Genomic DNA, 26426 nt, shown 5'->3' on the forward strand with positions numbered 1-26426 from the left:
GCTCATGCCGTCTAGGCTAAAGGAGATGGTAATGATGAGAAATGAATGAAAATTGTGTAATGAAGAAAGTGGGAGGTAGAAAGCCATCTAATGTAGTGTGGTTGTGCACCACTTGGCGAGAGCTGGGATCGAAACAAAGACCCCATGCACCAGAGGTGAACACTACCACTGAGCCACGGCGGGCCATAGTTTTAACAAAGAGTTGTGTGAAATATGAAACACAATGAAAGAAGACCTTCTTCAACAACTAAGAAACTTCCGCTAATGTGGTGAAATTCTGACGATTTTGTTCACAAATCTGGCGGAATTTTGAGCGATCTCGCTGGCAACACTGATTTCACTCTGAGTTCTAATCACACATTAGAATCATCAAGACATTTCATGTGGGATGAACTTGTTAAGCTCAAGAAAGAAAGAAGAAAAGAGATAAGATAATTGTAAATTCATTTCTTATATCTCAGTGGTCACGTGTTTCAGAAAGTTCAGTGTGTTGGCACTTTTTCTTGTATCTCAGCGCTGGGTTCTCGTGTTTACTCGCAGCATTTTCGCAGCTGGCTGTGTTGTGTGCGAGTACTACGTATGTATATGAGTGTATGCTTTAAGTAAGTAGTGTGTGTCAACATGGATTTATCTATTGACGGCGTCCATCGTGCCCTTCAGCAAGGTCTCCAAGCAGGACTTGCTTCTAGCGTGGCTGTTTGGCTTCTGCAGAAGATTGGATTTATCTCAGCTTGTTGTCCATGCTCCGCCTTTGTATTAATTACGTTACTGGGAACTGGAATAGCTTTGTATGTGGACAGTCTGCGGGTATGTTATTTAATTCTTTTTTCTTACTATGTATTGAATGGTGAACAAAATATGGTACATAAATATTTTGTAATCGCCATTATCATAATTGTTTTACCATGATTGGCATACCACTTGCCACAAACTGAGAAAGCTTCAAGGACTATGGTCTTAATTAATCTCTTCGGCTAGCGGTTCCCAGTTTTAATACAATTCCTCAATTGTAATCTTCTCACATTCCTCTTTCGTCTTCCAAGATACTTACCTTCAAGCATGTTCCTTAAATATAATTTCTAGTTATTTTACACTTGTAAGCTACCTTCAATATTGTTCTCTTCAACTTAGCATTTCCTAATTGTTTTGTCGTTCGTCTCAGCTAATATTCACAATTCCCTTCCACACTCACATTTTTGAAAGCTTTTAGTAGTTTTCGTTTCTTTCGCGTTACTTTGATGTTTCCTCTCCACATTGAGCACAATAAATATTTCACATGATACATTTACCGAGTATTCAAAGAATCACAAAATACTTTTCTTGATTTTAAATGTTTGTTTTGTCATTGCCATCCTTGCTTTTATTTCACGTCTTACTGATGAAACTGTCCAGGTACTGAACACTAATCTAATCACCTGTTCAATTTTCTTTTTTACACTTCTTTCTATATTTGGCACAGACTTCTTCCAACTATATGTTTTTAACATTTATATCTATCCCACACAAGTTTTTTTTTTTTTTTTTTTTTTTTTTTTTTTTTTTAGTTTTTTGAAACATATTGATAATTTTTAATCCATATTTCGCAATATCAACTATATTATCTGCAAATTGTTATGATGATAATTGGGAGTTTAACGTCACGTTCAGCAGCGAGGTTATATGAGACGTGGATCTACTGAATAACATGGAATACGAACCACATGAGCTCCCGCCTGGAATCGAATATCCGCAAATTGTGATCAATATAAAGCAATACATTCTTTTTCATTGTACAATATACACCATAATTTCATTGATCACTTAATCGTAGTGCATTTTCTTTTTCTTAATGAGTTACGTTTATTCAGAAGAGCTGAACTCTTTCTCTTATGGACATCCCATGATTTTATAGATATCAGTATCATGTAGAATGAAAATATGCTACATTTTACAATACTTTGTACTGTAGCTTACTTTTGAACAAAATCTTTTGCCTTGATTATGCATATTAATATTACTTCAGTAAGGTCATTCTTTAACTTCCAGAGTAGATATCCATGTCTGACTTTGCCATGAAAGTTATTGATGTTAAATTAGTAGTGATGTCTTGTGTTCATGATAAGAATTGCTACCATAACAATCATTAGGGAACACGTTGACAGTTTACAATTACGTTCAGAAGTTTTAAAAAATGTCCACTCTATACAAAACTGTTTTGAAGTATATAATGTCTGCGGTAACGACTTTCAAAAGACTGGTGTAACGGAAATACATCACAAATAATTAAGTTTTTACACACATATATATATATATATATATATATATATATGATTAGCTATTCATGCTCATTACCAGTTTTCCCGTAAGGTGTTGCTGTAATATAGGAAACTTTACAACAAAGCTATCTTACACCATCCTGGATCCCACCGATGGACACTAGGGAGGATTTTATACTTTTAAAATTGGTGAAAAAGTAGATGGTTTGGAAATCCCACGTTTAGTTATCCCCCCTATCGAGAGAGACGTTGAAGGTCATGCTCTTGACTTGGCGCTCATAGAGGTGATGAACACAGATTGTCCCAGGTGTCTACTTTATAAAGATACTGGGTGGACCTCAGAACCACATTGTAATGAGAATAGAAAACATTTCCTCCTTAACTGAGAACTGAATTCTGGCTACCCAGTTGATAGGTAGTTTTCAACGTTTTAAAAGTTTTTTTTTTTTTTTTAAATGTGCCGACCTTCAGAATTGTAATCACGTCGTTTATCTTAGGGTCATCTCTGATAGAATATTGTTAAAATGATGCAGATTTAACATGATCAGGCAGATTTAACATGTAGGGAATGAAGTATTGACTGTACGAAAAATCCATAATTTCCCTCTTTCTGCCAATTCTGGATTTTACATATTTTTTTCTGTAAACCAATCTTTCTGACGTTTCATCGAACAACGTAACTTACAAGTAAATTACTGTTGAGATCTAATTACACTAGTCAGCTCCCTAACTTGGCTACCTGTTTCATTTTACTATTGCATAATGTTTTTTAAACTATTCACGTTTAATTGTGTACTATTATTATTACGCTACTTCATAAGCTGGTCATTTTCTGAGGAACCAAGGATGGTGAACCAATATAGGTTTCAGTGTAGCTGAGTAATGTCTGATCGTTCTTATCCTTGTTATTTCTAGCTGCCTGTACAATTCACGTTTTATTTCTCTGTAAGAAAATTGAACTGCATTGTTCCCGCAAAATAGCGAGATAAAACATCTGTCCACCCGTTTCCTGGAATACGACGCCACTATTCATGCCGCATTCAATAGCTCCATTTTCCAGATTTCTTGGAAGGAGGAGAAAGTTAATATATGTGCATATTCTTTCAACTAATTGGTTCTGAAAGCCAGTGTTCTTGGGCAGATTTTCAAAACCCCTGAAAAAAGAAAAAGTGGAAAAAAGTCTCTCAACATAGTTTGGTGCACTTCTTTGTGTGTCTGATTGATTCCAATGACAAATTGTTTTCTCCTCGCGGAAATCACCAAATTAATTCCGGACTCTTCGGATGTTCTTCAAGTAAAACTTAATTTACATCCTAGTCAGATCTTAATGCTGGAAGAGAGAACTTTTTTCTAATATCTGCAAAGAATATTAAGAAGATTCTAAGAAAATAATAATCATGGTTCCCTTCTCTTATCAAATGTCTTCTTTATATGCCTTTCTGTTTTGTATGCACCAGACAAGGTTAATTTCCATGCTTTATTTGGACATTTTGTGTTCGTAGCTGATTCTTTCTTTGGAAATCTTAATTTAGCTTCATACGACTTCTAAAATAGTGCGATATTCGAAATAATTTCTATACAGTTTATGTTAAAGAAGTAATAAAAAAATATAATTTCTGATATAAGTAGGGATGCCCGCGAGACACGAGACGAGAGTGAAAACTTTATGCGAGACGCGAGACGAGAGTAAACCATGCGAGACGAGATGCTAGACAAGACTCGGTTAAGTCTCGCAGTCTCGCAACATATATGAATTACATGTAATTGTATATTTAGTGATTTTACATTTATTGAGTTTTGTAAGTCGAGCGTTAATGCCTCCAGGAACAAAAAAAGTGATTGGGGCAGTAGACATTTTATGAGATTTATTATTATTTAAGGTTGATTTTCAGAATTAAAGCCTTCTTTAGTTTCTAAACATCATTAAAAAGAAAAGCTTTGTAAATTGGAAATTTATTACAGCCTTGATTTTTGACTTTATTTTGCGACACAAACACATACACGCGGGGGCGCACGAATACATGAACTTCTGGTTTTGGTCTGAAAAGCGAATAAGACTCCCTATTGCTGCAAAATGTGATATTTCTGTTGTTTCTGTCTTTTTCACATTACTACTAGCGATCAATGTTGGGGGATGGCGGGGAAATCCCCTCTCGTCAAAGTTTATCCCCGGCCCGGCTCGCAGAAATAACATGATATTTTTACATGGAATAAGTATTTCCTTTCTATATATTTATCAAAAACATCCCCCTCTAGTTCGGAAGTTTAATTCAAACACTGGTTTGGTAGGATGGCCCTATAGGTTTGGTGCGAGATGGTAGGAATGGCCCTATATCTATCAATAATTTTATTTTCTAGATCTGGCAACACTATATAAGTTCAAAGCGAAAGTTGATAAAATGCGATAATCCAACATTGCTACAAGCGCAAACGAACCAAAAGAATTGGGTCGTATTGTGTTGTGAGGAGTTATTTTGTTGTCAACAAGCGCTTTTGGTGTTATAAAAGCATCTTTATAATGGAAAATCACCCTTCAAGGAAACGACCAAAACGTGTAAATGTTGATAGTGGCGACGATATTTTAGAAGAGCCAAATATTGCTGGAGACCTCTAAGCTGGAAAACAATGTTGGATCCAGCAACAATTTATGATGCTTTTGCTATAAATTATGCTATTAATTTGATGAAAATTAATGGTCCAGCAATCAAATTCCAGCACAACTTTTCTTTTAATTTGGAGCGGAGGGCCACAAGTTCGGATACCATGTTGAACTCTAGGTTCCGTCTCCTTAGGATGTTATGAACATTCATCCCATGGAAAGCAATGGCAAACCACCATGGATTCACCTTGCCAAGGGATTTTTAGGTCAAATACCTGCCTTCGGACAGAATAGCACATCATCATTCATTAACAGCCATAGAATAACACATTGCAAAATTTTGACCCAGAATATATGGGAGACTGCGAGACCATGCGAGAAAGTCTCGCGCGAGACGCGAGATGAGACTCAAAATTTTATGCGAGACGCGAGACGAGACTTCACACTTGCGAGACTTCACATTTGCGAGACGAGAAGAGACGAGACGAGACCAACATTTGAGCCTGCGAGACTATACGAGACTTTTCCATTTCTCCTCTCGTCTCGTCTCGCGTGCATCCCTAGATATAAGCTACATTTTTTCTCAGCATCAATTTCTTTATTAATTAAAACTTCTGTTTAGTCAATTATTCTAAAATGTGTAACTAAGGGGTCAAATTTGCAAATGTATTTACTCTAAGAACTGTAAAAATAAAAGAAATTGTCAGTTTATACAATAAATATTATTTAGTGTTTAGTATCTCCACATCTAAAAGAAAAATTTCGATTTTTCCTTATTTATGAGAAACTCTAGTTGCAACTATAGGCCTAAGCATATTTAAATACTTGCCTTGTTTTGTGCTTAAGGTCTAGAGGAATCGGCAGGCCTATTCGTTTGTTTAATTGAATGGAGGAAAGAGTAAATAGCACCATATTTTTAATCCTATTTTCATAATAAAACACCGTGGTTCTTTTGGTGTGGTAGTCAATGTTTTAAACCCGCACTGCAGCAATTTGAACTTGCTATAATCGGAGAAAGTTTTAACAAACTTATTAAATTCCTGAATACATTATTTCAAATACTAGTTTCATTTTGTAATATAAAGATTGTCTTAGAAAATACTACACTTTTAGTAAGATTTTACTTCTTATTCGTTCTTTAGTACAACCAAAATAATTTTATATAGAGGGTGTTCTAAAAATGGCGCCCACAGACAACAGAACACTATTCTACAGGTGGAAATAAAGGGACAATGTTGTATGATGGAATACTCTTCGGGCCCTCTTCAGCCGTTAAGGGGAATCAAAACTTTACTATGTGGCAACGTCGTAGATTAACTTGGAACTATTAGCATTGTTTTACGAATGCATAAAACAGTTACATAGATTGTTACGCTAATAGGTGGTTCTAGTGTCAAGAGCTATCAACTTTAGTTGCCATCTGGGAAGAATCGATTTAACTATTTGAAGGATTGGTAGGTCTAGGCCTACTTTATGGTTCTTCATCTGCGACGTTGCCATATAGCGCAATTCGCGTTTCCAGGTGCCGAAAGGTACATAATTATATATGTCTTTCGTTTTATTTTGATTTGTATAATAGTGCTATGTAATCCACCACGGATGCCAGTTTAGAACACTATAAATATATATACTATATATCCTCATCCCAATTTGAAAATATGTTAAGCTTTTTTTATTGATTTTGAAGATGAAGAATAACTTGTGTAAGTTGGGATTCAAATTATTGAGAGGTAAAGTTGAAAATATTCAATTGACAAAAATAAAACATATTTTCGTTTCTATAATGCACAAGACCAACAAAAAAATTGTAGATGAGTTTAACAAAAACATGTAATGGAAGTGAATTACAGTAAAATAATAATAATAATAATAATAATAATAAGAGTACAATACACTAAGCTTGATTGATTGGTTTGGAATTTAACGTTACTTTTAAGCGTTGATTCTGTATTAGATATGGGCATACAGCGTAACGTAAAACTCGAGTTATATGAACTCCTTTCAGGAATTAGACTCGTGCTTTCTCAGCCACGTTAAACGCATATCCATGAGGGAGTTTTGAAAGTAATTACTAAGTGAACATTAAAATACCACAGTAACACCCTATAAATCACTTTAATTGCAAGAAGACAATGTTCCTTTTTCTATGATAATAACGTATTGTAACCTATTTTACATAACATTGCGACCTTGAACTTTATCTGCAGTATGGCTGATAAGTTGTAATAAAGCTCTAAATATTGCGTAACTCTTATCATATTCATCGTAAGCTATGCAGTTACTTTGAAAACAAACGTGTTGCTGTCTAACTTTTCTTACATGAAAATATTTTTTTTAGATAAACAAATAAGTATATGTATTACTGCAAAAGATACAGGCAAAAAAATAAATAAATAAAAATAAAAAATAAAATAAAATAAAATTACAGCTTTGTAAAGGAAGATAATAGTTTACACAATATAAGAGAAATACTGTAGTATTTGAGTTAATGTCAAAAAGCTTTAGGTTAGCATTGAACAAAAATTTAAGAATAAGCTATGAGATTTGAGAGGTTATTACAGACAAAAACTGTAAAAGATACAGAATTCCTTTATAAACGATAGGTATATATTCCCATCTAATGGATTACTTCCGTTTGGCTCTCACTTAGTGCAATATGCATGGTTTATTTAATTGATAATGCGTTTCTGCATTTCACTTAAGTAAATGTCACTATTCCGTTAGTAGTTATTAGTCTCTTCATTAGTGTTGCGTATAGGTGTATTATTAGACTTCCAGACTATGTTGTGCCTAAGTACAGGAATCTTATACAGCCTGTATCTATATGTCCATCTACCTGCCTGTCTGTTGATTTTCAGCACCATTTGCGGCCATGGGAAAAAATTCCTGCTCAAGTCCATCTAGGGTTACCACTCATCCTACTTTTGTCTAACATGCCCTGATTTTTATAAATTTTCGCTGTGTTCAGGAGGTAGACACATACACATTGGCAAACATGGGGCGTTGATCAGGGCATCAAGTTCTAGGGTACAGCAAGTTTTGTCAGCTGCTTTTCAAATCAAATAAACCATAAATCGCTTAAGTGAAACTGAAAGTCGTTTTATTTTCGTTAGATATTCTAATACATTATCTAATCAGATAAACCACAACATACAGAAATTTCTTTACGTTCGAATAATAGTGTTCCCAACAATATTTTTAGTTGAGTTCCTACAGCTAAGGTAAAATGTATCTACTTTCCAGCGAAAAGTTCCGACAGGAAATCTTAGCTATTACTACTGAACATGTGATCATATATTACAAACATTATTATAAATAACTTCGTTACATATAGTTATGTAAACATCATTACCGATTTGCTGTATCAATTGGTTCAATAAATTTAACTGGGTTAACTTTTATTTTTTTCTCATAAGAAACAATAATTTTATATTTATTAACAGTCTTCATCATCATCATTGTATTATTATTATTATTAATGTTAACTGAGGAAAATTTTATCCCGTGAAAGCTGAAAGTTATGTATTATTGTATTTGTTTCATTTCTTTCACTTACATTTAAATATTGATTTATTTATTTCGCCGTCTCAAGTTTTCTCACTAATATTTGTTGATATTATGAAGGTGGCATATTTTTATTGTCACGGGGCATCAAAAGTGTCAATATGGCTTTGGCGGCGAGCACTCAAATAGGCTAATTTCTGAATTGTCCAGCATTTAATCAAATTTATATTTGTTGTGAATATTGTCTTTAAAATTGCAAGAAATGATAGAAATTTGTAAACAATTTTCGTCATATCAAAAAGTGAGCATAATTTACTGGACATTTATTACTTAACTTACACTGTGATCCTAGTGTCTGGTGTGTATTTCTGATGTAGGAAAAAAAATAACTAGACGAGGAATGGTGTGAATTTTTCAGAAACAACAATAGCATCGAAACATTTAATGACCTTCTCAAAATTTGTTAATTTTATTTTGTAATTCCATAGCAGTAGCCTACCGCAAGGACTGAAAGACTATTCTCTCACAATCAACGCTCAGTGGATACATTTTTAAAAAGTCGCTTTAATATAGCCAATTAAGGGAATCACTGTGGGGGAAAAAATAACTCCCAACACATGCTCTGTGAAAAGTTTTAAAAATACTTGTTGCAAGAATATAAAGCACTTCTTTCGTGAAACATGAGGGGTACAGACAAGTGTCATCTGTTCCTGTAACTAGTAGTGGACAAAGAAAAAAAAAATCGGTTTTAATCTGTTTCCTTAAACTTTAAAGAAAACTGTTTTTTGAAAATCGGTTTCGGTCATCTATCAAACAAATTTTTAATCAAAATCGGTTTGATTTTCTATCAACCCAATCTCGATTTTTATTTAAAACCAGTTTCCGTGAAAACGAACCGTTTTGGAGAAAACCGAAATTCCGGTTTTGCGGTTTTCGAGTTTTGCACAAACCGGTAAGATTATAAGAAAACGGCTTTATCCATCCCTAGCTTTAACACTGTCAATAGATTCTTTCTATATACCATAGTCTATAGAAGTCCAGTTTTTCATTGAAAAGTCGGATATGGTTTGAAAGAATATCCGACGTTACTCAATTTTGCTATCGGAAACCCTAAATGCGGAAAGTGTTAGGATTATCTTTTCATCTGTGGAAATAAGTATGACCAACACGCTATTTACTGACATGTAAAATTATTAGCTACAATTCGATTCCATTCAATTTATTATGGATCTACCTGAACGTAGCGTATGTCGAAAACAAAACTTTTTGAGTGAAATTCTAATGTGTACTAGCTGAACCTGCGTTCTCTGCACAGCGCATCATTCACATATGAGCATGAATCTTCTTGTTATTCCTCACATCTGTACATGTCCCTTTACAGACAAGTGAAAGACGTCTTGAGAAAAATTGGAAGAGATACCATAAAGGGGAGATTTTTTCGATTACTTTTTCAATATCTCGCACCGTTTGCAAACTTTGAGCCTACTTCCGACTGCAGTTTTTAATTCATTTAAGATCAGTGTTTTCTTTCTTCTTGCATGCAGTATATAATAAGCAAATATATTACACACACAATTAATTATAATATTGTGTTCATTGGGCAAAACACTCCAAACAATAAAGATTCAACTTAGAGTGGAGAAATGATTATCCTTCGTTTTTCATTGTCATTTAGCCATGAAATAAACGCCTGAGATGTATGCAACACCCATATACAATTATGTGATGTAGGATATGATGCTTTTGTTTTATTTCTAATTTCAATACTTCCAGTGCACCCGTAAAAATGTAAAGAAATAATTACCATGAGTTTTTTTTAAATATTTAATTAGAACTGAACAATCTACATAAAATTTGCAATCGATCAGTGAAAACGTCATCTTTATAGAACCTGTAGTTTCCGAGATCTCGTTGTCGAAAGGATTGACCACAAACATATAAACATCCACAAACGTATAGTTTAAAAGAACTCCAAAGATGGCAGCACAATTCAATTGCGTTGATTTTATAAAAGCCTTATTAAAATACAAAGCCTTTGAACAATAATTTTAAAAAATGAACTTTATAAAAGAAGGTCTATTTAAATAATTTATTTAAAGTACACATACTTTAAAATATTTGTCTTTGTTAAACGTGAAATCACAAATAACTGTAAATCAAAGGTTTGAAATCTAAAGTTATAGCTTGGAGCTCAGGGGCTTTTGTTTTTACGGCATCTAACAGGAACAACTTGGGGATTACACGCACTTCTCTTAATTAATACATATAAAATGTTCCTCAGGCTCATTTAACTTTTGGCCATATTGCTTGGTGCAATGCTCCAACTAAGTTCTACGAACGATTATCCATACTAGAACGACATGCCATTAGAACTGCGTATTGCATAAAGTTACCATATCCGAATTTCCTGACTTATGAACACATCAATTTTACTCACCTTACCCATTATCTTGCCGACATTCGTTTGAAATACATAGTGCCTCGCCTGCCAGTCTCAAATCCATTATTTCTTGATACTTTATAAGCTGATGCCGAAACTGACGCACCGTATAAATATTTGCATACATCGTTAAACGTTCTTATCACGTTATATATAAAAAACGCACACCCTAGAGCTGAAGAACACGACATCTTTCATATGTATTATATACCCGATCATCTTTCTCATTTATTTCCATTTTAGCACAATGTCTCACTTCAATACTAACTTTGGGCTTTCCCTTTGTTGCCATCAGTCTCGAGTCGCCCCGAGACAGAAGAACTAAACTGCATTTGTTTATCTAACACTATGTTTGTGACTGTGGCGTGTAGGCACTGCATTTCATTTTACATCATCATGTTTATTTCATAAAGCACAACACACTGGTTCTACACCAGTTCCCTTTATACTTGCACTACTTAGATTTGTATTTTGTTTTCTTGTATCCATATTTATATTTATTAACTCACCTAATATTTTTTGTTCTTTTACTTTTCAGTACTATTTGTTTATACAACTGCACTTAGACCATCATACATCATCTAAAACAACAATGTTTAAAATTCTGTACCAAAGAGAGGGCGTAACCCTCTAATAGCTAGGGTTATGAGATATACACCAAATCATCTAATTTTGAAAATAAGAATGAAAATGAAAATTGATGAATAAAGTACAACCTACAACTCCCTGATCCTTTTACCTAAAAAAAAAAAAAAAAAAAAACGCTTTTGTTCATACCTTCGATTGGGTCTCAACTTTCCGACCGAGGTACCTTGTATAGATATCGAGTCTGGGCTGTGATCGATCCTGAGTTGAGGACTCAACCAGGCAATCATTGCTACGGGCGTACTGGTGCGGCGAGATAGAGGGTTTTCCCCGAGAGAGGCCAAATATTTTTGGCATTGCATCATCTTTTATTCTTATCTTCTTCTTTATTCATCGCTACCATTTTGATTACGAATGGATATCGATACAGGACCATAAGCACCGTCATCTTCTACTTCAAATGGCGCTGTTGGCAAGGTTGATGAACGCAAAAACAGCAAGGGATCCCGAACAGGTGTTCGATCTCGCTCGCGATCCTAGCTCCAACGCGTAGCACTCGCAGTCAGCAGAAGTCGCCACCGCCAAAAAAGCACCACTCATCACAACCTACTCCATCTAAGTCTACCAAGATGGACGTACCGTCTTCCAACGACGAGCAGCAGTTAACCTGACTAGGGGATATTTCGATACTAGCTTTACGTACTTTTTTACTTACTAATTATGATCCAAAGTACAAGAAGGAAAAGCAAATCTTTCTTCAACTTACCAAATAGTTCACTTGAGCGCAAGTCAGTCAGGTTACTAAAACTCGAAGCGGAAACATAATTAAGTCTCCGGATTCCAATTTCGCCATCACTATTCGCAATAAATATACTTTTGACATCTTTGGCAAAAACGCTCATCTGCAGAAACTAACTGACAAACATATTAAACAACCACCTCCTCCACGAAAACAACCAGCTTTATCCTAGTCATACGTGGAGTCGAACCAAGCATCAGTGATGAGGAAGTCACCGAGGAACTTAAAGCTGAAGGACACTCTATTCTGAAATGCTTACGCATCAAAAACTCACATGGAGCAACTTACATGGTCCGCGTTTTGACTAACTCCCAGGAAATCATTGATGATTTACTCTGCAATGGAGCTTTTATATACAAAAAACGTAATCGAGTGGAGCCATCACACACTCCACCTCCACTTCCATTGAGTTGTGAAAAGTGTCAGATCTATAACTTGCATACCTCAGCGGATTGTCGTAATCCTGCGAAATGCGGATACTGTTCTCAACTTCATACTACAAAAACCTGCCCAAACCTCAACAATCCACCAGCGTGTAGCACCTGTGGGGATGCTCATCCCACATTCAGTTACAAGTGCAAAGCACGTCCACGTCCTTAACCCAAAAACCAGAGCTAGTTGTGCCCTTATGGGTTACAGAAAATACCGGGAATACTACGGATACGCCAACCTCTGTTTCTCAGCCTATTCAAATCAACCAGTTTCTCTCTTTTCTCACCACGGCACTCCAAAACATTCTTCCTTTTCAAAGGCCACATGTATTCCAACAGATTCAACTGACAACCAAATGAATCCTTAATATAAACTTCCAAGCAACTTATTCTGGTCAAAATGTGTACTATCACTCTTCTACTGTATTATTAATACTAATCTTACAGCTAACAGTCCTTGAGTTTTCAGATATGGATTATATTAATCTGTTGTTTCTAAATATCAGTTCCTTACAAGAACATCGTACTTTGTTCGAACAACTTCTTTTTGATGAAACCATCCATGCTTTCTTACTTAATGAAACTCACCTTATCGCTAAACGCTCTAGTAAAATTTGTAACTATGATGTACTTCGCCATGACAGTACCATACCAGCTCACAGAGGAAACGGTGGGGTAGCTATTGGTTTCCCACGAAGTCTACCTTATTGCATCTTTCCCTTGCCAATCCAACACCTGTCTGAAAACCTGATTACTACGCTCTACCTTACTAATCTTTATGTAACTGTTGCAACAATCTACATACGACTAGGTCATGAGCTTCCTTATGGATTTATTCAATATATTTCCAACAATTTTCGTATGTTTGTTATCACGGTTGACATCAACTTTCTCAGCCGCTCTGATCGTCAAAAACGCCACTTCCAAGATTTCATTATCACACATACTACAGGTACTATTCTGCAACTACTCAAACCAACTCGGCATCTCTCAAAAACTACTACCGATATCGTTATAGTATCACACAATCTCCTTAATCGATGTAGAGTACACGTTCTTGATCGTATGGGCAGTGATCACCTCCCAATTAAGCTCACCCACTATCACACGCCGAATCTTAAACGCTCCTCATCCTATATCACCACGTCAAGTCATACATTTTGATAAAGCAGACTGGGAATCATATCGCTTTTCTCTCGCACACAAACTTGAAAATCTGGAATCACCCACTACCGAAGACGAACTATATCATGCACTCGATGTTATCACCACATTCATCCATGAATCCACTGATCGCCATATCCCTAAGTCAACCATTCACCCATCATACCCTCAGCTTCCCCCACATTACCTTCCACTTATTAGACGTTCCAGATAATTTTATCGAGATTGCCATCGCACCAGGAATGTTGAGTCTCTGAGGCTTCATAGGCAATTTTAACGGGCTGTATGTAACTACATACGAGCATATAAGCAACGCCGCTGGGGAGACAACTGCAATACGCTTTCTGATACAACTCACCCCACGAAATTTTGTAAACGTTTTAATATCCTCACAGGTAAACAGTAGCATACGCCATATCCATTTATCCATGAGGACAAAGCTCTTCACACTTATAAAGAAAAGGCTGACGCTTTTGCCAACTATTTACAAACTACTTTTACTCCTATAACGGCAATGAGAACGCATAAAGATCATCCAGTAGAGAAAGTTAATTTTCAATCCCATCAGCTTCAACCAAATATCTCTCATTCTCTTCCAGACAGCCACCCACTTACAGCTTCTATCACCACAGAAGAAATCATGAAAGTCATAGTCCGGAAAGGAAACACTGCACCAGGCATAGATGAGATTACGTATCATCACATTAAAGAAGGACCGTACATTTTTCTCTACCTATTATCTTTCATACCTTACCTTTGTGCTCAGAACAGGATTTATTCCATCATATTGGAAAACATCTAAAGTCTTAATGTATCTCAAAGCAGACAAACCTGCCAATGGTACTACTTCTTATCGGACAATTCAACTTACACCTATTTATAGTAAAATTCTTGAAAGGGTTCTTGTTCAGAGACTTCATCTCCACCTCTCAGCTGAAAGTCTCCTTCCGCATCATCAAGCAGGTTTTCGCCCTAACTATTGTATTAATGGCCAACCCTTAAGATTGCTCACCATCATAACAGATCATTACAATACTTTCAAACCATCCTGTTTAGTAATGTTTGACCTTGAAAAAGCCTTCGATAAAGTGTGGCATCAAGGACTTATTGCAAAACTACTCATCCCTACGCACGAACTTTATGACCTTCTGCCTTTCCTACATATCCTATACCATCTCGAAACACTCAGAAGCAAGTATATCAGTAAACGGTTCGAGGAACGCCATGCCCTTCTTTTAGATACTATGAACTTCGACAGAAACTACGCCCTTTCTTCTCCCCTTCACCACACTGCACTCTCTCTTCCATTTTCCTTATATGATTACTCCCAACCCCCGGATCATCCCGACATTCATGCTGTTGCTGCTTACAAATCAGACTTCTCTTCAACGTTCATATGTCCATCTTATGTTGCACGGTAGTCCATGTGATCTAACAGGGTACCCCTGTCTACATCATGATCCTGAGCTACCCCAGGACCAGAAGATAAGCTCATTTGTCCTTCTAACATATCCCAAGTGTTGTAATGTCCAGTGCACCTCATCTTCATTTCATTTTCCTCTCATTTATGATTATAGCGTAAATGTTATAATGTCCTTCGTTAATCACGATAATCAATTACTGTAAATAAATTTGTATCCTCCTATATCGTTTATTATCCCTACCGAACCTTATGATTATAGCACAATGCTCTATAGCTCTATATATTATATATTCTTCCTTTTTGAACTAGTACATATAACCATGGTGTTCTTTATCTATTATATACGTATATTTTGTTTGTTTGTTAGTTCAATATGAATAATAATTATAAAGATAAATACTCATAGACCAACCGCCTATACCCATTGTCACATATTCCTGTTATACCACTTCCCGTATAAAGGGCGTAACCCTTTGGTTAGCTAGGCTAGGTGCTAGCACTAAAAACGCTTTTGTTGCTATTATAGCATTTTAATAGGTAGATAATGAAATCCTATTTTCATTTAGATTTAATTCATGTGTCTTATTTCTCTCATTTTGCTCATTTCATTATTATTCATGAGAAAAACATAATAAATATATACTCCATTGTCTTAATGTTCCAATAGGAAAAGTAAATTTTATTTTAAATTCAAATATACGTACATGCCATTTATTACTGAAGGGTCATTTACTTCCTTACCCTCTTCTACTTAAGATGATAGTTCATTGAAAGTGTGTAAATCATATGTTTTTCGAATCTGTTCTATTCTGCGTGTCTTGCTTCTTGTTTCATTTATAGGTAAATTAGGGCTTGATCTACAAACATTTGGAGCAAAGTTGGCTTTTCTTCTTTTAAAAAATGGCCCAGTAGCAACGGCCTTAATTTGCTGATGGGTTTTGGTCACCGAAAAGTTATGTAAAATATTTTCAGTTAAAGTCAAGTCGCGATGTAGATACTGTATATTATGATGCCCACTCCTCCTGTTACGCATGGAGTTAACAAAAGAAGAAAAAAAATCATATATATTTTTATTTTAATTCGCGGGCCGGATGACAATACTTACGACCCACCATTTGGCTATCACTGGTTTTGAAAATATAAAGACCCTCTCCGATATCGACATTTCCCCTGTTTATATAACATCGTACTGGCCGAAGTGAATATTAAACTGAAAGATATAGTCAGAAGGGACGTACGAAGCAAGAAACTGGATGCCAAAATGGTATAAAATGAGGTGATAAGAAGTAGACTCATACGACCATTCGAAAAAAAATCAAACGCGGAAAGATGCAGGTGCTAATGGGAGTTGTAAGCATATTTATCTGGATACAGAAGTAATATAATTAGTACCAAGAATAAAAGACGCCTGAACCAAAACAGTAGGGTTTATGATTTACGGAGGCGAAGTTGCTGAAAATAAGGAAAGAAAATTTGCTAACGGGATAATATCGAGAAAACCAAAATGATGTGCATGAATTTAAATACGGTGGTACGAAGAATAATTATACTAAAGAAAATGGAAGGCCAAAAAAGAATTAGAATGAATAGGAAAATAATTGTGAGAAATTCTACAGGAAGATAAAATCAGTGACAGTGGGAAATTATAATAACACTAGTAAATAGAAACAAAAAGACAGTCTGTATAAAATAACGAATAAAGACATCCTTAACACACATAGAATTAGAACAGAAATTTAGAAGAATGAAAACGAGGAAGAGAAACTGTTTGTGTCATTATTTGAGAAAGAGTTTTTATCCAAAGAAAGTGATAGAAGATGGCTGGAAGGAGAAAAGTGCCACAGTTGATGGAAAGTATTTAAACACATAATTGCTAAATTCAATGTGATGAACCTTGTTTCTCCGCTTGTTGCCGAAGAGACGAGACGAGACAATTGTCGTGATGAAATACCAGACGAATCAGAGATTTTGCAATAGAAACAAATAACTTTCCGAGAAGAGACATCTTTATGACATTCTTTCAATTCAAGACAGTCCTAAATTATCTCTGTATTCAAACCAAAAGTGGTCCAGTTTAGTCATTTCTAGAGTCAACGTTTATTGCCGAAGAACGAAAATGGTAACTATTACCAAAACCAGAAGTGGTTTAAATTTACTATTACTTTCAGTTTAAATACTGATTTCCACAGAGCAGAAATGCTAATAGATAACGAGGTGTGGTTTCTTGGAATCGCTTCAAAATTCTTCTACAATATCCCCATATTCAAACCGAAAGTCGTTCAAATTGACCATTTCCGGTTTCAACACTAATTATCATAGAACAAAAATGGTAATAAATAGCCAGAAGCGGTTTTCTGCAATTGATTGAGGATCTCAAGAGAACATATAATCACAACCCGCAATACTCCACCGAAATTAGAATTGGTTTAAATTTACTAGTACTTCCAATGTCCGAGCTCCCTCGTGGCTAAGCGGTTAGCGTGCGCGCCTTTGGCGTGAGAGACCCGCGTTCGATTCCCGGCGGGAGCTCATGTGGTTCGGATTCCACGTTAATCAGTAGGTCCACGCATCATATAGCCTCGTTGCTGAAAGGGACCCTAAACTAAAATCAACTCAACTCAACTTCCAATGTCAATACTGATTTTCATAAAGCAAGAACAGTAAGAGATATCAAGATATTGTATTTTGCAATCGATTCAGCGTCCCAAAAATACGTTACGTGTCCCCTTTAGCCCCCTTTTCAAACCGTAAGTGGTTAAAATTAACCATTTTCGGTTTCAATGTTTAGTGTCATATAATGAAAATGGTAACAGATAGCGAGAAGTGTTTCTTTTTTCAATCGATTCAGCTTAGCAAGTGTAGGGTATGTTTCCTTCCGTAACAATCTATTGAAACTGAAAATGATGATTCAGATTAACGATTTCCGGTTTGAACTTTTATCGCTATAGCGCAGAAGAAGTAAGGAATAGCGATTTTTTTTTTTTGGGGGGGGGGTATGAATTCAGCGTTCAAGGAAGAAGTTTTGTCTTTGGTAGAGATGCAAAAAAGCCGGCTTTTTTGAATCGATGGTTTTTTTCACATAAAAAGCCGGCTTTTTTGAAAAAAAAACCCGAGAATTTTGGAAATTTTGGCTTTTTTCATTTTCATGATTTTTCTATCCAAATAGCTTTCTTACAGTATATTCTATAGTTAGATAAGATTTCCACGACCTGAATGCCATATTTAGCTCTGTAATTCACCATCAAGATGGATGGAACACATATTTTACGAATTAAAGCTAACATGAAGAATGTAGTTTTTGAGGGCAATTTTACAGGCTACTTAACTTTATTTTAACTTTTGAGTTATCGACATTTTTTTCCTTCTCTAGATCATTTTAGTTTGTCATCCGTGTTTCATTTCTAAGAGCTTAGTACTCCAGCTTCTAGCACGAAAGTTAAACTTACGTTTTTCTGTATATCCGTCAAAGCATACGTTTTTCAATATTTCCGTCAAACCGTATTTCCACATTTCTGTTATACTGTAGTTGTGCAATGATTTAGCAATAATTTTCCAGATACAACCTTGAATACCAATTTATACAAATAATCAGTAGCGGATTTAGAAAAGTACTTTGGGAGGGGTTTCTCTGATTGTTTCGTTTTCTAAAAAGTCCTAATTTTATTTGGGAGGTGCTTGAAGTTTATGAGTACAGGCATAACTAATATTTCGTTTCGTTTATATGTTTAGCAAAAATCTTCCGGATACAACCTTGAAGATCATTTTATACTGAGAATCAGTGGCGAATTTAAAAAAGTGTTTTGGGAGGGGTTTTCTTACTACTAATGTTTAGTTTTTCTAAACATTCGTAATTTTTATTTGACGGGAGCTTAAAGTTTATGAGTAAAGGCATAAATAATAGATATTTCGTTCGTTTTAGACATTCCACAACTTTGGAGAACAGGCTTCAGTCCGAAAGACCGATCCTCTAACCTTCGCAAAACCGTCACTGCTGGTAATTAGTAATAATAACGATTTAAAAACAATAAGAAAGGAAGTCAGCCAACTCCTACACTCCTAGTCGGCCAGTACACGCACTATTTCTACATTCTCACATGTCAGATGGAATGAAGGAAGGCTTTGTCAGAATGGTCGAATGCTGGGTTGAATCCCGGACTTCCCGATAGAAGCGCAAAAGCCAACCACTCAGTCACGTTTGTTGTGCAGTTGTATTTAGCTTAACTTAAATATATTCCGTAGTCTTTTTTTTTTTTTTTAAGTTCCGTAATGATATGTTGAATCCCTCTTGTTAAAAATTCAGAAAACTTGAGGACTGGGTAAACCGTGATGGTGGTCAAGGGCGCCCATGTTGTGGTTTCCAAGGAGGGGCAAGTATAAGCGACGTTTCAAAAATAGTTTCAAATTTTGCTGTAACTAATGTAAAAATCCTATTGGATTTTCAATATTCTGAAGTACATTTTCGTCTATGGGGGGCAAGCGCCCTCTTAAACTCCCTGATGGGCGCCCTTGATGGTGGTTATAAAAAACTTGACTGTAGGATTTCAGGAATATACAGAACCAAAAGTTCCAGATGTGCAGCCTTTAATTGTATCATATAAATCTAAATATTTTTCTTATGATTTATTTTAATTTTATTTTGTTTCAAAAAGAGGGTATGGAATATTTTGAAGTAAAAATACTACATAGAATTTTGCTAGTTATTTGTTTATTTTTTAAAAGAAGTTTTTACTCTTAGGGTTGGCTCGTTTACACCAGCTGTTTTTTTTTTTAATAACTGGTTTAAACTAAAAAAAATTAAAAGAACAAAAATGCGAATCGTGTGAACTTCATGGTGACGTTTCACATGTCAAACCATCTGCATTAGTCTTATTTCCTTTTCACCTTTTAATCAAGGTGTCCCATGTTCAATTCTCGGTCGAACCACAACCCTTCTTTCATGTGTAAACCAAGTACTCTTTCGGATGTCACTTTAAGCGAAAGTCTTCTCCTTGATAACCTCAGTATTACGTAAGGATGTTAAGCCTAAACATACGAAACGAAACCAAATTATATATATTTCTGCATGCCTGTTGTTTTATAAAGAAGCAAAGGTTGTTTAAATATATTGATTAAAATTGGTAAAATTTATCGATTGCCTACTTAGCTTCCAACATTAGCTTGGATTGGACTTTCAATGATACCTACATACTAAATTTGTAATTTAATACCTCAGTTTTAGCGTACTGATTATAATACTTTGACCTTTAAATTTTACATGCAAATTAAATTTTACAGGATTTTCCCGTTATTGTTTTACATTTAAAAGAATGACGGGATTTTCCCGATGGCTAGGGCGGGAGTTTCTCAATTTAAGAAATTTACTGACCGGACTTCTTTAAGCTTATGGGACCTCTTCCAGCATAACCCCGTTGTTGAATAATAACACCAAGGCGAAACAAACTTATTTCTGTGAATATGTAAATAAATACATAAAGCAAAATATCTAAATCAAAAAATCTGGTTTAAACCCCAAAAAAGCCTGGTTTAAACTGCCCCCCAAAAACGGGTTTTTGGCATTTTCAGAAACAACCATGGTTCTTGCCAACTCTGCTTACTTTTGTATATAGGAGGTTAAAATGTGTTTATTATATACATTGGTTAATCCTTTGGAATTCATAATGTAAAAATGTTGAAGTAAAATTGTTTAAAATATCTTTTCGAAATTCATGGTTTACTTTCGAGGTTTTATATTATTATCGGCATCAACCACTAATTAAATGACTTTCTGTGTTATAGAGAAGCGAAACAAAGTCTGCTTTATCGATTTAAAGCAGAATTTTGAAAAAAGCCCAAAATTTCCGAAGCAAAAAAGCGAAGCAGAAAAAACCTAGTTTTTTTAAAAAAAGCCGGTTTTTTTTCCGAGCCCTTGCATCTCTAGTCTTTGGTGCTATTAATATACTGCAACCAGTAGTTATAGATAAGCTACTTCAAGTTTGAATATTGAATTTATATATTGAATATTGAATTTTGGAAGTCTACCATAGATTCACACTGTTAAACAACACTCACTTGTTTATTGTTATATGTGCATACTTTTTGTAATTTATAATTGAGGATCTGAATTCATTAGATATTAAAGTTTTTTTTTAATTACTTATAGAAATCTTCCTTTTTGAAATTTTATTGTGAAAGCAATTCTCATCTTACACTTTAGTTCTGAAGGTGTTCCACAACTACGTGATAAGTATGAGTTTGTAAATCATTACTACTTAACCCTAAGAAGAATTCCGCAAGAAAGATTAAACATGTGATATTTACTGAAGCAAGTAATGTACACACTAAAGTGAGATATTCTCATTTTTTGTTTCACAGGTTTTCATTACAATCTTGAGATTATGTTAACTTATTGTCAGAATAAGGAACTTCTATTCTTATTTACAGAACAAATATTTTTGAATTAAATAGTCGTTAAGATAAATTGGTAGCTTCTCGATATGTTGTTCTCTGATAAACAATATATGTGGAGGAGTTTAATTACTTTTATCAGTTTGATTAAAAGTGGTATTATTTGCTATAAAACTTCTTTAAGATTATTATTAGTATTATTTTGAAATTATTTAATTATTCCACTCATAGCTGAAGTCCCCAAATACTAAATTCTAATTAGCTATTGCCGTTTAGCGTCCGTTAACAACACTGAAGTTAAGTTACATGAGACGTGGGTATATAGTCTAAGGCTGAACCCGAACCATAGTAAAGTGCTTAATACATTCCGACCGGAAAGGAAAACTGACATCGCGTATACCAAAATAACTAATCTTTAAACAGTATAGAGGATATTTTTCCGGCTGTAACTAACACAAAGGAGAATATATAACAACCCTCATATCAAGCTTAGTCATTTTTAAGTATTTAGACCTATTTCCTGGTAGATGTTTTGTAAAAAAAAAAAAACATGTTTTTAAATTCACTAACATCATGATCAAATCAAATGGACGAAACTATATTGTAAAGTATATAGGCTATTATACCGTACGAATATTAAAATTACGATATATAATTTTAGTCTTCCAAATAGTTCTTGATTAAGTGTAAGTGTATACTGTCGAAGTTTTACTTACTGCGAAGAAACCAAAAAACATTATTAATAATTATTATTACTGTATGTAATACTGTTTGCTATCCACAAGAAAAGCGAAATATATTTATTCAAACAGATAAGATAGCATATTAGTATTATTATTTTGCAATAGTTTTGTATGAATATGATTATAAATGTTTAAAAAAAATTAAATGCGATATATTTTAAAAAATATAGAAAAGTTTACAAATGTATATCCAATGTTGGTACTTTTAAGATACAATTCGATATACAATAGTATATCGCTCTCGCAGATTCATCGGTTAAAGAAAGTTTAAAACTAGAGATGCAAGGGCTCGAAAAAAACCGGCTTAAAAAAACTAGTTTTTTTTCTGCTTCGCTTTTTTGCTTGGGAAATGTGCTTTTTTCAAAATTTTGCTTTAAATTGATAAAGCAGACTTTGTTTCGCTTTTCTACAATACAAAACTCATTTAATTAATGGTTGATGCAGATAATAATATAAATAATCTAAAGTAAACCATGAATTTCGAAAAGATGTTTCAAACAATTTTAAACATTTTACATTGTGAATTCCAAACGATTAACCAATGTATATAATTATTTTTTAGCCTTTTATATACAAAAGTAAGTACATCTTTTTTAAAAAAAAATGTTACTCAAATAACTAGTAAAAGTGTTTGTAGTATTTTTACTTCAATATCACACACCCAAACAAAATCAAGTAAAACATGAGAGAAATACATTTATATGATACTCTTAAAGTTTGCACTCAAGAGCTTCCTTTCGGGTGGTTCTGTATGCTATTGAAATTTTTTAGTTAAGTTTTAACTTTCATGTACATTGTATGAATATTTCGAACAAATTTTTCATTCATTGATCACATACGTAATAATCTGTTACCACCTATTAGGTGCTTCGGACCTGGAAAATCGGCAAAGTACCAAATTTTGTAATGCACTGACTGCTCCTTAAGCTTGTTCAGAATCGGGAAAGTGCCGAATTTTCTTTCCATGGATCATACGCTTAAGAGACTGTTCATCTGATCGTGCGGTTTCCTAGGCTCTAGAATATATAACCACCATCACGGTTTACCCAGTCCTGAAGGTTTCTGAATTTTTAACAACAGGAATTCAACTTATCTTTACGTTTTTTTAAAAAATAAATATGGAATACATTTAAGAAGAACGGAAAGAATCAATCGTTGTTTCAATTCACAAGAAAGGCAACAAAACTGATTGTAATAATTATCGAGGCATTTCTTTTCTGCCAACATCCTATAAACTCCTCCCAAATATTCTATTAACAAGATTAATCCAATATGCAGATGAAATTATTGGAGATTATCATTGTGGATTTAGGCGAAGTCGATCAACTATCGACCAGATATTTACCATTCGACAAATAGTCGAAAAGAAATGGGAATATATTACCCAATACATCACCTGTTTATTGATTTTAGAAAGGCATATATTACGAGGGAACATTGTACAACATTCTTACAGAATTTGGAATACCGAAAAAGCTAGTTAGATTAACTAAAATGTGTTTAAATAAATCCTAGAGTAAAGTCCGAGTAGAAAAATTCTTGTCCACGAGCTTCCACGTCGAGGATGGCCTGAAGCGAGGGTATGCGTTATCACCATTGTTATTCAGCGTTGTTTCGGAGTACGCTATAAGGAAAATCAAAGATAGCAACGAGGGCCTAGAGCTGAATGGTATTCACTAGATTATGGCGTATGCTGATGATGTAAATTTAATAGGAGATGACAGGAGAGCAATAGGAAGAAATGCAGAGGCCATATCAAACACTTGCAGCGATATTGATTTAGAAGTAAATGCAGAGAAAGCTAAATACATGGAAGTTCACTGGGATCGTAATACGGTAAATTATGAATGCGTCAAAATATCAAATAATACTTTCGACAAAATGGATACTTTCAAATATCTAGGATCAATATTAACAGACCAAAAGAAATTAAATGTTGACTGAAATAAAAAAAAAAATCGTGTTATTATTCAGTTGAAAATATTTTGTCGTCGCGAATTCTGTCGAGGAACTTAAAGCTTAAATTATATTAAACGATAATCATGTATGTTGTGTTTTATGGATGAGAAACATGGTCGCTTACGCTGAGGGAAGAATGTAGATTGAAAGTATTTGAGAACAAGACCCTGAGACGAATATTTGGACCCAAGAGGAACGGGAATGAGGAATGGCGTAAACTTCATAACGAGGAACTACACAATTTATACGGTTTACCAAACATTGTTAGTCATCAAGGCTAGGAGGCTCAGAGGCTCAGGTGAGTAGGCCATGTAGCTAGGATGGAATTAAGTAGAAACGCTTTTAAAGTCTTAACTGGAACTCCAATCGAAAAACGACCATTGGGAAGACTTAGGCGCAGATAGGAGGACACTATTAAGATGCATCTAGCAGTAATAGGAATAAAGAGTGGAAACTGGATCGAATTGGGTAAGGACAGAAGTCAATGGAGAGCTTTTGTGAACGCGGCATTGAACCTTCGGATTCCATAGGCCATATATAGAGAGAGAACGTGAGTGACAGTGTGTGTGTGTGTGTGTGTGTGTGTGTGTGTGAGAGAGAGAGAGAGAGAGAGAGAGAGAGAATACATTTGGAAGAAAGAGAATGCACAACACACATAAATGAGTGGTTAGCTTTTGCTCTTCTACCGGGAAGTCCGGGATTCAACTCCGCATTCGACCATTTTGACAAAGGTTTTTCTTAATTCCATCTGTGAATGTAGAGGTTGTGTGTGCTATGAGTTCTGGCCAACTTCCTTTCTTATCATTTTTAAATCGTTATTACTAATTACCAGCAGTGACGGATTTGCGAAGGGGAGTTAGGGTAGGGATATCCTTCGGATTGAAGCCTGTACCCCGAATTTACGGAATTTCTAAAACAAACGAAATATTAGTTATGCCTTTACTCGTCAGCTCTCTTCAGATAAAAATTAGGAATATTTCGAAAAACTAAACATTAATAAGAATACTCTCAAAATACTTTTCTAAATCCGCACTGATTATTAGTATAAAATGGTGTTCAAGGTTGCATCCGGAAGATTATTGCTAAATCAATCCATAGCTACGGTATAACAGAAATGTGGAAGTACGCTCTGATGGATATATTGAAAAACGTAGGCTCTGACGGATATATTGAAAAACAAACGTTTATTTATGTGCTAGAAGCTAAAGAACTAAACTCTAAGAAATGAAACACGGATGACTAAAAATAAAATGATTTAGAGAAATAAAATGGCAATAACTCCTAAGTTAAAATAAAATTAAATAATCTCTAAAAATGCCCTCAAATACTACGTACGTTTATGTTTACTTTAATTCATAAAACATGTGGTCCGTCCATCATGATAGTGAATTCCAGAATCAAATATGGCATTTAGGTCATGATATCTTATTTAACTATAGTGTATGCTATAAGAAAGATATTCAGATAGAAAAATCATGAAAATGAAAAAAGCCGAAATGTCAAAAATCCCCAATTTTTCCCCAAAAAGCGGGCTTTTTATGTGCCAAAAACCATCTATTCAAAAAGAAGCCGGCTTTTTTTGTATCTTTATTTAAAACAAATACTGCTTTATATCGAGAAACTGTCAACTCAGACTTTTTTCCTTTGTACTAATTATTGTGGAAATATTTTACAGTGAAACTGAGAAAGGGTTCCAGTGAAGACTCAAAATATATGTTTGTTTATAAATAGAAATTAATGAAAATTAGCTTTTTTTTTTTTTTTTTGAAACAATATAAAAGTCAATTTTAGACTAATAAGACTTTCTGCAGCAGCGGTTCCCAACCAGTGTGTCGTACGGTCCCTTAGAGTGTGTCGCGAAATTTTAGAATTCAAAAATTATGGAATATTTATACTTAAAATCAATTTTGAGACAGACTATACCTATCAATCTTTATAGAAGGAGTTTGGCTATGGGTATTTAATTTGAAGTAATCACCAACTACATTTATGAAAACTGTTGCGGAAGTACCTCAGGATTCTGAAACATGGATATTTGGATAGAGTACATACTAGTTCCTAAGTGAAGTCTTGACGCGACTATGGTAGGTCTTATAGTTGTGGGACTATGTACTTTTAAAGTTCATTTCTTCATATTTTC

At 34.7% G+C, this 26426-nt stretch overlaps 1 protein-coding gene across 2 annotated transcripts in view; it reads left to right on the top strand.

The window, feature by feature from the left end:
- The first annotated feature begins 397 nt into the window (after window positions 1-397).
- LOC145693531 (D-beta-hydroxybutyrate dehydrogenase, mitochondrial-like) overlaps window positions 398-26426 on the top strand; it is a 64312-nt gene continuing 38283 nt past the window's right edge. The window contains exon 1 of one of the 2 annotated variants that reach the window (XM_081769614.1): window positions 398-807. In XM_081769614.1, coding sequence (XP_081625740.1) covers window positions 622-807 — 186 coding nt within the window. In that variant the 5' untranslated portion in view covers window positions 398-621. The remainder of the gene's footprint in view (window positions 808-26426) is intronic. The other variant, XM_081769604.1, reaches the window with a different exon arrangement.

Source organism: Thermobia domestica, chromosome 1, assembly GCF_964235325.1.
Source record: "Thermobia domestica chromosome 1, izTheDome1.hap1.1, whole genome shotgun sequence".
NCBI classification, from domain to species: Eukaryota; Metazoa; Arthropoda; class Insecta; order Zygentoma; family Lepismatidae; genus Thermobia; species Thermobia domestica.